This window comes from Triturus cristatus, chromosome 5_1 (assembly GCF_964204655.1).
Source record: "Triturus cristatus chromosome 5_1, aTriCri1.1, whole genome shotgun sequence".
Classification (NCBI taxonomy): Eukaryota; Metazoa; Chordata; class Amphibia; order Caudata; family Salamandridae; genus Triturus; species Triturus cristatus.
In genome coordinates this window covers 143,111,615-143,124,365 of record NC_140587.1, presented here as the reverse complement: position 1 = coordinate 143,124,365, position 12,751 = coordinate 143,111,615, and the positions used below count along the sequence as shown (strand labels likewise).

At 44.6% G+C, this 12,751-nt stretch overlaps 1 protein-coding gene across 8 annotated transcripts in view; it reads right to left on the bottom strand.

Annotated features, from left to right (window-relative positions):
• The window catches only part of IQANK1 (IQ motif and ankyrin repeat containing 1), a 441,637-nt gene that overhangs the window by 187,333 nt on the left and 241,553 nt on the right, over positions 1-12,751 (bottom strand). For all 8 annotated transcript variants that reach the window (XM_085604654.1, XM_085604655.1, XM_085604657.1 and 5 more), the window contains one exon: positions 8,055-8,219. In XM_085604654.1, coding sequence (XP_085460780.1) covers positions 8,055-8,219 — 165 coding nt within the window. The remainder of the gene's footprint in view (positions 1-8,054; positions 8,220-12,751) is intronic.

Here is a 12,751-nt window from a genome sequence, read left to right as displayed (position 1 = left end):
GTAAATCAAGTTTCATTCTGCCAAGCTCAACAAAGTTAGACTGTCATGGTAAATCTTCTCTTGCAGCCTGTAAAGCCACTCTTGCCCTCCCAACCGCCTTCAAAATGGTTGGTCTGAGAACTGAAAAAGGTCCATCATTGGTGAGGCCAAATGGAATCCGGTGATCAGTGCGAATTGGTAAAAGCACAAAATAATATGATTGACCAAGAGGTCAAAAAAGCATCCAATGAGAAACCAGAATTGGGAATATGGACACTAAACCTCTAAATAAAATCAGAAGGTGCATTTGAAATCCAACTGATATAAAGTTTCCTTAGCCGAGGAGGCATGCAGAAGTGGAAAAAGACAAAAGAGAAACCTCTTTGGGAACAATAGTGGGGAATCCTCAAGACTGCTGTTTCAATGGAACATAATGTTGGGTTTGAAGCGCGCAGGGCTTGCCATTCACTATAAAGCTGGCACAGGCTACATCAAACATGAAGGTAGCCTTCCAGGAAAGAAACTTCATGAACCAGAATGGTTTGTGCATCAGCATCAATCTATTTAAGACCAGGCTGCGGATACCAGAGACCATGGGGCATTTCACTAAGGAAATAGGTCCCTCAAACGTATCAGATACCATTTAATGCCCTCACTGGCAATGGAGAATTCTACAGGTCTTTTGCAGCAGACCTCAATAGCCGCTGGATTGATTTTGCAGGTGTCCTGACTCAACTAGACTCTGAAAGAAGGTAATCAAGCATGTAAGCGAGTTAGCGAGGTCCTTTGAGGCAACATTCGGACACAGAACTTCAACCATTTGCTATTGCATTGGAGAGCTTCATGCCAGCTGTAAACATGCCCTGGGACACTGTAAAAGGCCTAAATGGCTGAAATTTAGCTCTGCAAGAACCAGGCCTGCAAGTTAAGTCACAGTAAGGAGGTGTGAGGTCATCTTGCTCTGTCAGTGCACCAAAGACCCCTTCTCTCTGGCAAGATTATGTGCTCTCTTTGAAGGAGATGGAGCAGGTCAGAGAACCCAATTTCGTATGGCAAAGCACACTGGACTGTCTCTAATCCATTGTTTGCAGGACCTCAGAATCAGAAGATTTTAGAATGGATGCATTTAGAACCTGCTGTTCTTCAAGTGAATGAATGATGCATTGATGGTTGTGCCCCCAAGCCTCGGAGATGGAGTCGGGGACTTGCTAGTTAATCACACACTTTGAAGGGAAAACATCTGCTTAGGAAGCCTGCCCTTATGTTTTAACTCCCACATAGTGGAAAACAAACTGGCTTTGATGGGGGCTGAGTCTGAGACCAATGTACAGATGTCATCATTCTCAGGGGCCTCAATAGACACAGCATCTATGGCTTTGGGTAGCACAGAGTGGTAATTAGTGGGCTCTGCTACTGGCATCAGGATCAGTGCCTGGATCTGAAAAAGAAGGCATCTTGTGTGCATCAGACAAATGGATTCAAAGGAGCCTCCCCCCATATCTTGACAACCCCACCCTATGTCTAGAAGAGGACCTTGGAACTCCAATATGGGGTTTTCAGGTCCTAGAAGTACCAGAGACACTGGAACTTGAGGAGAAAGAGCATCAGCAGTCACTATTGCCTTCAGCACTGCTCTCAGAGAATCTATGAAGGCGCAGGAGCTGTGGAAGGAAAACTATATAGAGGCAAAGGCTAGGACTTGGTTCTGAGTGGAGCTGGGAGGACGAGGGCAAATTCACCTGCTCCTTGTCTTACAGTCCGATCACACAAGTTTGATTTCTCGGACATGGAATCCGCCTTCCTTTAGACAATCCATACGTTTCTTAGAGCTGGGGAAATGGACTGTCAGTGCTGTAAAGGCCCTGATCACATAATTGCACTGCCAAGTTTGCAGTGATTTTCTAATGCTCGAAGATGCGCAATGGCAATGAGAATGGCACAGGGGCGGAGTCTGGCGCCTCCCTAAGAGAACTCCCAAGTCAGCAGCTCCCGTTCACGGCCCCCCTCTTATGCAGGGGGCCAGATGCCGTAGTTCCAGGTGGAGCCCTTCCACTGGCCAAGCTGGGAGGCTCGGCCGCTTTGCTGTTTCCTGTCAGCCTTCAACTGTCCCTTCTTATGCAGCGGTCTGTGAGCGGCTCGGGCATCAGAGGCAGGCTGGGCTGCCTCCCTATCGGGCCACTCTTTCCCAGCTTGCCCTGCTAGAGGCAATCGAAGCTTTGATGGCCGGCTTCAGGCCCCATGGAGACGATTGCCCACACAGCCACCTGTCCTGTTCCGGGGCCTGGATCAACAGAGTCCCCCTCCGGACACCGTCACGTTATTGGGGGGCCCTGGTGGACCGGACACTCCTTTCCTACCCCTCAAACTAGTGATGCCCAGGGCTTCATCGCACAGCGCTGGTTACCTGGACATCAAGTGGACATAGAGAGGTGCCTGGGCCTGGTGGTGACGCTCGTGCTCTCCTGCGTGAATGCCCCAGCTCTCCTGCATAAGGCCTTTTGTGCATGGAAGGTGGCAAGGTACGGCTAGTGGCCCGGCGATGGAACCTTGATCTTGAGTCACGGCAGTGGGCAAAAGTCACCCTGGTGAGCGACGGTCACTGTCCCACTGCATCACAACAGCGACCTGCCGGCCTGCTTGCGGTGCCAGATGCTCAACCTTCATCTCAGGCGCCAGTCATACTTGCTGGCGCCAGCTCTGGAGACTGACCTACGGCAAGCTAGCGGGCAACTTTTTTAGACACCTGTTATGCCCCAGGCCCACTGTGGGAGCAGTGGGATGGGCACCAGGTACTATAGCACTGTGAACACTCAGGGGCCACCTGCCTAGATCTGTACTCTACTGGACCACCATTATTGTCCCCCCCTAGGACTTTCTCTTAACACCTTTGACCCTCACGGCCCTGCATAAACCCGTTGCCCACTTCCTCTACACCCACCTAGCCATGGGCTGTTCCCAGACATTGCCCACCACCCAAAGGGGAGGATGTTCATTATCTCGGTGCTGTGGAAGCGGTACGGGAGGGGATTTCATTGATCATCCATTTGTTGGTGTATTGTGTATACTCTGGCTGTATACCGTCCCCCCCCGTTCTCCTCCCTTGCCACCCTCACCCCCCCCCCCCACCCACTGCTCAATGATCAATGATGTCGAAGGCCTTCAAGCTATTTCTTTTCACTGAAGCAGTTGCAGGCAAACAGAAGGTTGGCAAACATACAGAATCCAGACACGACACAGTCCCGGAGTCCATCCTACAAGAACTCTCTGCTTTTAAGACCACTATGAAAGAGGTTGCAGACAACATTCCCAATACCTCGATGGATGTTCAATCCATCCGCTTTGACCTGGCCTCTTTCAACTCCCACCCCACTTAAAGGCAATCACGCTTGGATCGAATTGACCATCAACTCTCTTCTGCAATAGACTGGGAATAGGATCATTGGTATCCTAAAAAAAAGACCATGAAGCTGGAGGACCAGAATCGTCACAATTACCTCCGGTTTTCAGGGGTGCCAGAGAAACTAGAAGGTGAAGACATACTGGGATTTCTCCATGACTTCATACCGGCTATAATAACGTTGACTTTCACTTTCAACCCCCCTCTGGAGTTCCAGAAAGCTCACCGCATCTGCTCTCGCCCACAGGAGTAGACCAGACAGCGTCAAATCATAGCATGATTCTTAAAGCATCCTCACGCCAGGGCAGTGCTCTCAGTGGCCCTACCTCAAGGCCCGCTCTTGCACAATGAGCATAAAATATACGTCTTGGAAGACTTTTCTCAAGACACTATGATCTTCTGGAAGACGTTTCTACAACTACGCCCCAGATTCAAACCTATGAATATCGGGTATGGCCTTTTCAACCCAGCCATAATGCTCATAACGCATGGTAACAAGACTATGGAATTCAACGACCCAGGACATGCTACCGCCTGACCACAGAGTACACCACTGACGTATCTCAGGTCACTTCTCTAGGTCTGAACCCCCTACAACGTCTGCCCACACACCACACCTTTCCCCATCTCAGTCCTCCCCAAACTGGAGGCTGCAAGGAATGTTACCCCCCTCTCAGTAGTCTCTCTGAATGTTAATGTCTTGTCAACCTGCGTCAAACGTAAAAAGGTGCTTGATTACACAAGATGCCTACACCCTGATCTGGTCCTTTTGCAGGAGACGCATCTTATCGATGCAGAAAATCAGAAACTTTGTTTGGACTGGTGAGGTAAAGAATACCATGCTACCAAGATGACCCTGGGGCAGGGTGAATCGCACACTACTCATCCTTATCGTAAAGGGGGTGTTGCTATGTTGGTGGCACAGTGTCTCCTGTTAAAGGTGCATAAGACCTGGTGTGATCCCCATGGTCACTACATCTTTCTCAAAGTGTCACTCTATGGTCAGACTATCATGATTGGATCTGTCTATGCCCATGTCCACGCAGAAAGGGACCCTTTCGTAACCATAGCCCGTATTCTACATCAACACTCCCGCACTAAGTCCATACAACGTGGTGATTGGAACTTGGTTCTTGACCTGTACATTGACAAATTAGCCCATCCTAAATATCATTCTTCCCCAGAGAAGGGTCTCCTCTTGGATCTGATATAAGGCTTTTTTTAGTTGATCCTTAGAGACTGACACATCCTGCAACTTAAAACTACACGTTCACCTCCTGTGTTCATGGTACCAGCACATGTATACATTTTTTCCTTCTTTCCCCACCCATGTTGGCACACCTGATTGATGCAGCTATTGGTCCCTCTGGAGTATCCAACCATGATGCAATACAGGTGTGGCTCCATCTGGGACTGGTCCAAACCCTCCTCCACCCCCAATCACAGTGGAGGCTAAACCTTTCTTACTATAAGTTGTTGGATGATAAATAGCGCCTCCGTTACCACCTTCAAACGTATCTGAACCCCAACCATGAGACGGTGTCCACACCCGGGGTATTCTAGACATACAGGAAGGGGACAATTAGGGGTGACCTAATGCGGGACACTGCCTGCAAAAAGCGGGAGGGCCTCCAAGCGCAATGCACACTGGAGCAAAAGAGCGATACACTCATGACCCACTACTCCTCCACACCCACATTACCGGCACAGAAAGCCCTACTGCGGGGTAAACTTGATCTCACCACTCTGTACACCACCAGAGCAGAAAAAACACTTTTCCACCCTAAACAATGCCATTACGAGAGGCAAGTGAAGGCTGGATGCCTTCTGGCCTTGCAGGCTCACCAACAGGAAGTATTCTGTGTTATACTGGCTATCCTCCACAGAGACAGAACACCCTGAACACACCCACTGGACATCTTGGAGGCCTTCCGCTCTTACTATGCAGCCCTCTACACCTCGGAAACCGCTAGTCCTACTACTGACATTTAACACTTTTTGACATAACATGTCCTACTTAACCTTTCCCTGACGCAACGGTCAGGGAAGTTATAAAGGGAAAGCCATACAACAAGGTATTGCGACATGCAGGCATAGGGCCCACTTTTCTTACATGGATGCGGAAGCTCTATACACAGTCGACAGCGAGGGTGAAGTGTAATGGTCATGTATCTCCACCCTTCACTACCTATAGGGGCACATGACAAGGTGCCCTCTCTTCCCATTGCTGTTTATCATAACTTTAGAACTCTTGGCAATTACTATCCGTAATTTCCGCGATTTTCATGGCATAATGGTGCAGGGTGGGATACACGAAGTATCATTGTATGCGGTTACCCTCTCAAACCTGACATCATCGCTTGATGCCATGACTTCACTGATATCAAGATTCGCAGGCCTGGCTACAAGATGAACTGGGACAAATGCATCGGTGTCGTGGACACCCGATTCACTGAAGTACCTGAGTATTATGATATCACCAGGGCTGACTAACATGGTTGAAAACAATCTTTAGCTCCTTACACTCCAGCATCAAAGCAGACTTTCAGTGGTGGACCCAGCTTAACCTCTCCTTATGGGATAAGGCCCAGTTACTCAAAATGAATGTTTTACCCAGACTAAACTAACACTTTCTGATGATCCCTCTCCAGATTCCCACTAAAATAATGCAGGCCATTGAAAAAACCATTGAAACCTTTCATTGGCCAAACGCAAGCCCCAACGGAGGTTTGCTAAATTGCACACCTGTCGCTAGTGGTAGGATGGGTGGCATCGCAGACTACACTTTGGCCTAGCAACTCATACCCTCTATGGTGCAATGCCTCACTGTTAATTGATGGCAAAGAGCCCCTATGGAATGCATTCTAATCTAAAGGCTAATGCTCCCTTTCGTTTTCATCAGGCAAATATATTTTATTGTAATGTAATGAGAACTAAACATATTGTGGTAAAAATGTATGTGCGATCGATAAAAATGATAATTAGTATGCTGCCCTAAATGCAATTACAAGTGGGAAGCAGGGCAGCTGGAGAAATAATGGCGCCTCCAAACAGGTGTCTCAAAAAAGTGACCTCAAAAGGAGAGTTTCTACGGCACATACGGAATAAAGGTTTACTATATTTTCATTGGCTGTGTCTCCATCTACCATGATGTAAACTTCATCACAAACTAAAATGTTTTGCTCTTTCCTGATTGAGAAAGCCAATTCCCTTTATCCCCACCAAATGAGGAAACCGCAGTTTGTGTGGCAGTTAATTTCTAATTAAAAAAAATAATTTTAAACTTTAGGTAGACTACAATTATGGCCTAAGTTTATTATGGGCCTCAGAGAGGGTGATCACGTTTTGTGGCTTCGTTATCCCATTACCAGTTGAAAGTTGAAGCTTGGAACACCTTAAAGTGCCTAGGCTTAGTTCACAACTGCATGTGTGAACTGCTCTTCCCTGTATCTTTAACACAAATTGACTTTGCCAAACACCAAGATTCATGCTCTCATCTTGCACAGACGTATCTTGCCTGCCACCTGTCTGTGATCCAGACTCTCGGCACAACCACATAAAAGCTTAAATCCCCTCACCAAAAATATATTGTCTTCTGGAAATACTATTCTCTTCACTCTTGGCATACACTTAACTTTTATTTACCCCTCACACGAAATAGTGTGTTCAGTACTAGAGGTGTTCTAACATATAGCTGGACTATATTAAATCTTTAATGTATTCAGCTATCTATGATCCCAAGACATTGAGATCAATGATCCAATATTAAGAGGCATGATAACAGTGACTTGAAGTGTAGCTACACTGGGGCTGGATTAATACTGCCTGGATAGATCACACACTTTGAAGTGTTTACGTAGGTAGGTGATCACATACTTTGAAGTGTTTACATAGGTAGGTGGTACCATAATGTGCAACAAGTTCTTCTGGACAGGGGAAGCCACCAATGCTGTAATCGTTGTTAAAAACACACTTCTACACATTTAAGGGCAGAGGTAAAATGTCCTTGGAAAGACAAGAATTTAATGATTAAGAGCCAGATCTCGTAGAAGGTATCAAAGCGCTACCTAAACAAGTGAGGGTTGTTCGCATTGTCAGAGTAGAAACTGAATTCTATGTTTGAAAGACAGCCTAGGAAGTCAGAGAAAGACATTGGAGAAAAGGTGGACCAGTCTGAAGCAGAATGAGAACTAGAAAGGTGAATTAGAGGCGTGGCGGTAAGCTATGTTCAGAGTTTCTTTAGATGTTTGGTAAGGGGTTGGAAACTATCTTTCCTCTGAAACGTGATTTAGGCAAAGAGATGGAGTTATGTGGGAAGTTATTATATCAGCTATTACTTAAATACGCTTTCTGAATGTCTAAAAGCAGCGTTGACCTAGTTATCCAGAAGAAAAGATGAACTAGGATGGCACGGCTGTCTTCACTGGCCGCGACTATCTGTGCAACTATGAGAGTTAAAAGAGAGACAATGTGTGAAAGAGATGTGTTGGTAAGGAGTCTCCCTATCATAAACCTTAGCATTACTTGCGCCCAGCAATGGAAGAATGCTACATTATCATCTTCAAAGGCTACCCTTTAGATAGGTATCACATACATTTTTCCAAAGACCAATGCAGAAATGCAACAGATTAAATGGTAAAAGACTGCTGTCATTGTGTTTCAACATATTTGGACTGACCTCTGTTAAGACAGCAAGAATCTCATCGATGTCCCCATCGAAGGCTGCCTCCAAGATACGCTTCTTCCTGTGCTGCTCCTCCATCTTCTTCCTCCTCTCTTCTTCATCTTTCTGTCTCCGACGCTCAGCTTCCGCCTGTTCCCTTTTGACCATTGCCACAAAGGCCTGAAGAAAACAAGACGTTACAACAAGAGCTTAAAACACTTGTAATGCAGCTCTCTCTGGGCAGTAGGTGGATACATAAGTTCCCTTACTAAGATACGCATACACTATGTTTACTTCACTGCATCTTATTTCAGTTGTTATACACATTTATCAACACCCATTCCTTGAAGGACAAGTAGAAAATACAATGCTACACAATGTTAGAAAGCATTATCCAAATGGTTTCATGCAGATTCTATTAAAAGCATGCTCTATTCTAATCTAATGTCTTCAATTATGTCATTTAACATGTTATGAGTGATGTAATATGTGAGGTCATAAGCCATCCATGGTGGCAGTGAGCGATCTAGTTACCTCAGTAAACTATAGCTGTCGAATTTCAGTGTTTTTTGTTTTGTTTTAAAACAATAGTTTTTATATTATTGTAAGGTCTCTCTATAACGTGCTTTAACCTTTGGCTTTTTCAGTTCATTGCTAGTTTTTTTTAATGTAAGCTAACATCTTAGTAACTTACCTAAATTGAAGGTCTCTTTAACCATGTTTTTTCAGTGAATTTCTAGTTTTTTTTTTTTAAAGTAAAGTATGATCTTATTACCACATCTAAGTATAATGTCATTATAAACTTTTTTTCAGGGAATTTGTGGATTTTTGGATCATATTCACCCAACTCCCTTACTAAGCATAGCTTCTGACTTTCTGCAAGAGGAGATTCTACACAGGGACTTACCTAAGGCCAGGTTTTGTGCCCAAACCCTCCAGACAGCCAAACCCCGCCACTGTGGCCAGACCCTTTGTCCAACCCCTGTGTGGTGTGGGAATGGATGCAGGGCCTGGCCTGTGGCAAGGCCCTACGCCTAACCCCCATCGTGTACGGCCTTCAGCTGTGTATGGCGATAGTGGCAGGGCCTTGCCGCAACCAACCCCCTGCGGGCAATCAGTGCCCTGTTTCTGGACAACTCCACAGAGATTGTTTGAGATATGTGCGTGTGTGTGTGTGTGTATATATATATATATATATATATATATATATATATATATATATATATATATATGGATAGATATGGGTTTTAACTGACTGCTATCTAAAATACTGACATTTAAAGGACAAACAAAGGACATGGCAATGAGTTTTGTTAGGCAAGAATATGTGATGTGGTTTAGTAGCATGCTCCACCATCCTAAGGTTTTCTTATACTGACACAGATCATATGGACAGGGGAAGAGTACAAGTGTTCCTAAAGTTCTACTGAGGCTGGTGGATACTCAATCCCAGAGCCTTATAGTCTGGATCAAAAAGGCCTAATTCTTTTTTTCTTCAATAATGATGACAGTGCACATTTGTGTTCCATTATTGCAAGGAATCATCAGGTACAAATGGTTCAAAGGGAGCGGCCAAATTAGATGTGAAGACTTATCCAGCAATACAAACATTTCGTAAAATATGTCCTCTGGTCCACCCATATCTAGTGTCATTATGCCAGGACTGGAGTGACCAGGTTTATTTAAAAGACAAATTGCAGGGTAACTAAAGACACATGATACAGACAATCAAAAAGCTGAGGAACCTTGGGTAAAAACATATTAACATATGCTTCTATTTTTGTTGAGTGTCATCTAGGGCAGTTTAAGCATCAGAGAGTTTCTAAAAGGAAGTCAACGCCATAGTCCAAATTAATTTGGGGTGCACCAAGAAGACGAATCAGAGTAAAACCAATTTGGATAAGCCTATAGGATACATGAAAATAAATTAGGTTCCCAATCTTTAAAGAAAGTCACAAAAGTGCACCTGTGGTATATGTCATTGCGTTAGTGTAGCTTTACAGCTTCCATGAATTCACAAGAAATTACAGAAGTAGGCCTGAAAACTGTGCTCCTAAATCATTTTTGTGAATTACAATTTTGCATGAGCAAATATGCACTTTTATATTTGCTCAGGTGAAAATCTACTGAGATTTTGAAAATTCACTTTCCTCCTACCAGTTGTTCCAGTTCAGGAGAAGAAATTGACATTGTATGATATAACTTTGAACACAGGCACATAGTTATTCATCAGAGTATTAAGACTCCTTGTCGCTGTTAGAGTAGCTAGTGCAGATAACATTGTGCTACAAATTCTCACTCCAAAATTACTACGTACATTCTTCAAGATATAACTTAACCACACATATTTTCTGATTATGAAAGTAAGGTAGATGGATATATTTGTGCACCGTGACCATTCGCGAAATAGATATTAAAGTTAGACCAGAGAGCCTTGGTGTGGTATTCCCTGAAACCTTTTTTTGCCTTCTCCCATCTTGTTTTCTGAAATTCGTTTTTGTTGGTATTAGGACTCTCTGTACTGTACTACTGCTAACCAGGGCTAAAGTGCTAGTGTTCTTTCCTTTAAAAATAGTAATGCTGGCTTACACCCAATTGCCACATTTAATTTACTTATAAGTCCCTAGTAAAGTGGTATTACATGTACCTAGGGCCTCTATTTGCCACCCACTTAAGTAGTCCTTTAAAACATGTCTCAGGCCTGCCATCAACACTTGCAGTGCAGTGTTTAAACTGGCAATTCGACCTGGCAAAATAAACCTTTTGCCAGGCCTAAACTTATCTTTTCAATCCATATAAGTCACCCTGAGGTTGGCCCTCAATAGCCCATGGGGCAGGGTGCATTGTACTTAAAAGGTAGGGCATGTGTTTTTAGGTTTTACATGTTCTCTGAGTAAAAATCTCCCAAAATCGTTTTTCACTACTGTGAGGCTCACCTCTCCCATATGATAATATTGGGTTACCTTTTTACATTTAATGCGTGATAATGATAATCTTTGATTGGGAACAGGTAGAACTATCATGTTTGGTTTGAAAATAATTGTAATTTAAAATCTTCCTTAATGGTAAAGTCAGATTTTAAGTTACAATTCTGAAACTGACACTTTTAGAAAGCTGGCATTTTCATGCCTACCCATTTGGTGCCTGCAGCTTGTGTCACATAACCCGGAATGGTTGGCAGTTGGGCTTTATGTATTCCTCCCAGACAGTGAGACAAGGGGGTACTAGGTGTTAGCAGGACGGGCCATCTTGCCAGGTTGTGTGTGGCAAAGCTGTTACCTGCCCCACTAACAAATAAAAAGGCTGATTACAGAACACTCATGCCAGTCTTGTGTCAACCTCAGCAACTTGAAGCCTGGGTAGGGGAAGGAAGTACATTTCCCGAACCAGATGTCGGAGTAGGCTACAAGATTTCCCACTTCAAAGGCTGGCACCAGGTATAAATATTGGCCTCTTAGACCAACTCTTCAGTACACTCCTGGACCTGTAGATGACACTCAGAAGGGCTGCATTGTACTCCAGAGGACTGGCCTGCTACTTGAGGCCTGCTTTGTACCTCAGAAACCTGCCTTGCTGCTACCAGAGGACAGCCCTGCTGCTTGAAGCCTGCCTTGAACCTCAGATGACTGCCCTGCAGCTTCGGGCCTGCCTTGCTACTTCAACCCAGGACTACCAGAGTGACTCAAGGGGCTAGTTTGCTGGCATCCTGTGTGACCTACAGGGACACAACAAGCTCTGGAGACCTTGATCCCTGCACCTGGCCTCTGATGTGGTGAATTCCGACACCCCTAAAGGTTGGGACCTAAAGATTGTACACCAAAAAATGACATTAGAACCGACAGAAGACCAGGACCTACCTGCTTGCTGATCCATCTGCAATGTATCTCGGGTCAGCCTGACTTTGTTGTATCTCCTGCTACTTTCTCCTTCGCAGAAGCAAATCCTGTTCAGTGGGACTTCCGAGCACTGGTATTCAGCCTCGTAGAGCCCTCGTCGGCTACAGCCTGTATCTTCACTTCTCTGGAGATTTTTGACTTCCAAAAAAAGTGACAAAGTCCAAACGTAGAAACCTTCATCATGACTTCGTTCAGCAGCTCCCCGATGACGCCTCCTCTGCGTACTGCCTTCTCAAGAACTTTTCTTTGACATTCCGTCTAAGTCTGAAGATAAGCCGAGACTAGGCCCAATCCACTTCATGTATCCGAGCCACACTTCTTAGCAGTTGGACATAACTTTCAACCTTGCCTCGGTCTTGCGGGACTAGATGACTGCAGTTGGCGCTTTGATATTTTGGGTGCTAGTTTTACTAAAAACTATTAAAATTTCAAACTCTGTTCTACTGATTGGGTTTAATTCGTTTTGATGTCATTTTCTTGCTTACATTTTACTCTATTTTTCTAAACTGGTGTCTGGTTTTCTTGTGCTCTGTATTACTATGTTTGTTGCATACATTCTTAATACTGTGACTCCAAGTTAAGCCTGGCTGTGTTTGTGCCAAGCTACCAGAGAGTCAAGCACAAGTTAATTTAGTGACATTTGTGGTTCACCCTGACAAGGATTTTGGCTGTTGCTTGAGAAGGGTCTTCCCCGCCCCTCCCATGATCAAAAACGCAATTTCTTTCAATTAACATAGATGAGTGCAAAAGCTACTTATTAGCTGAATTTCTTCCCTTCTATTTTTAAGACTACATCAGTAATAGAATTAGATTGTA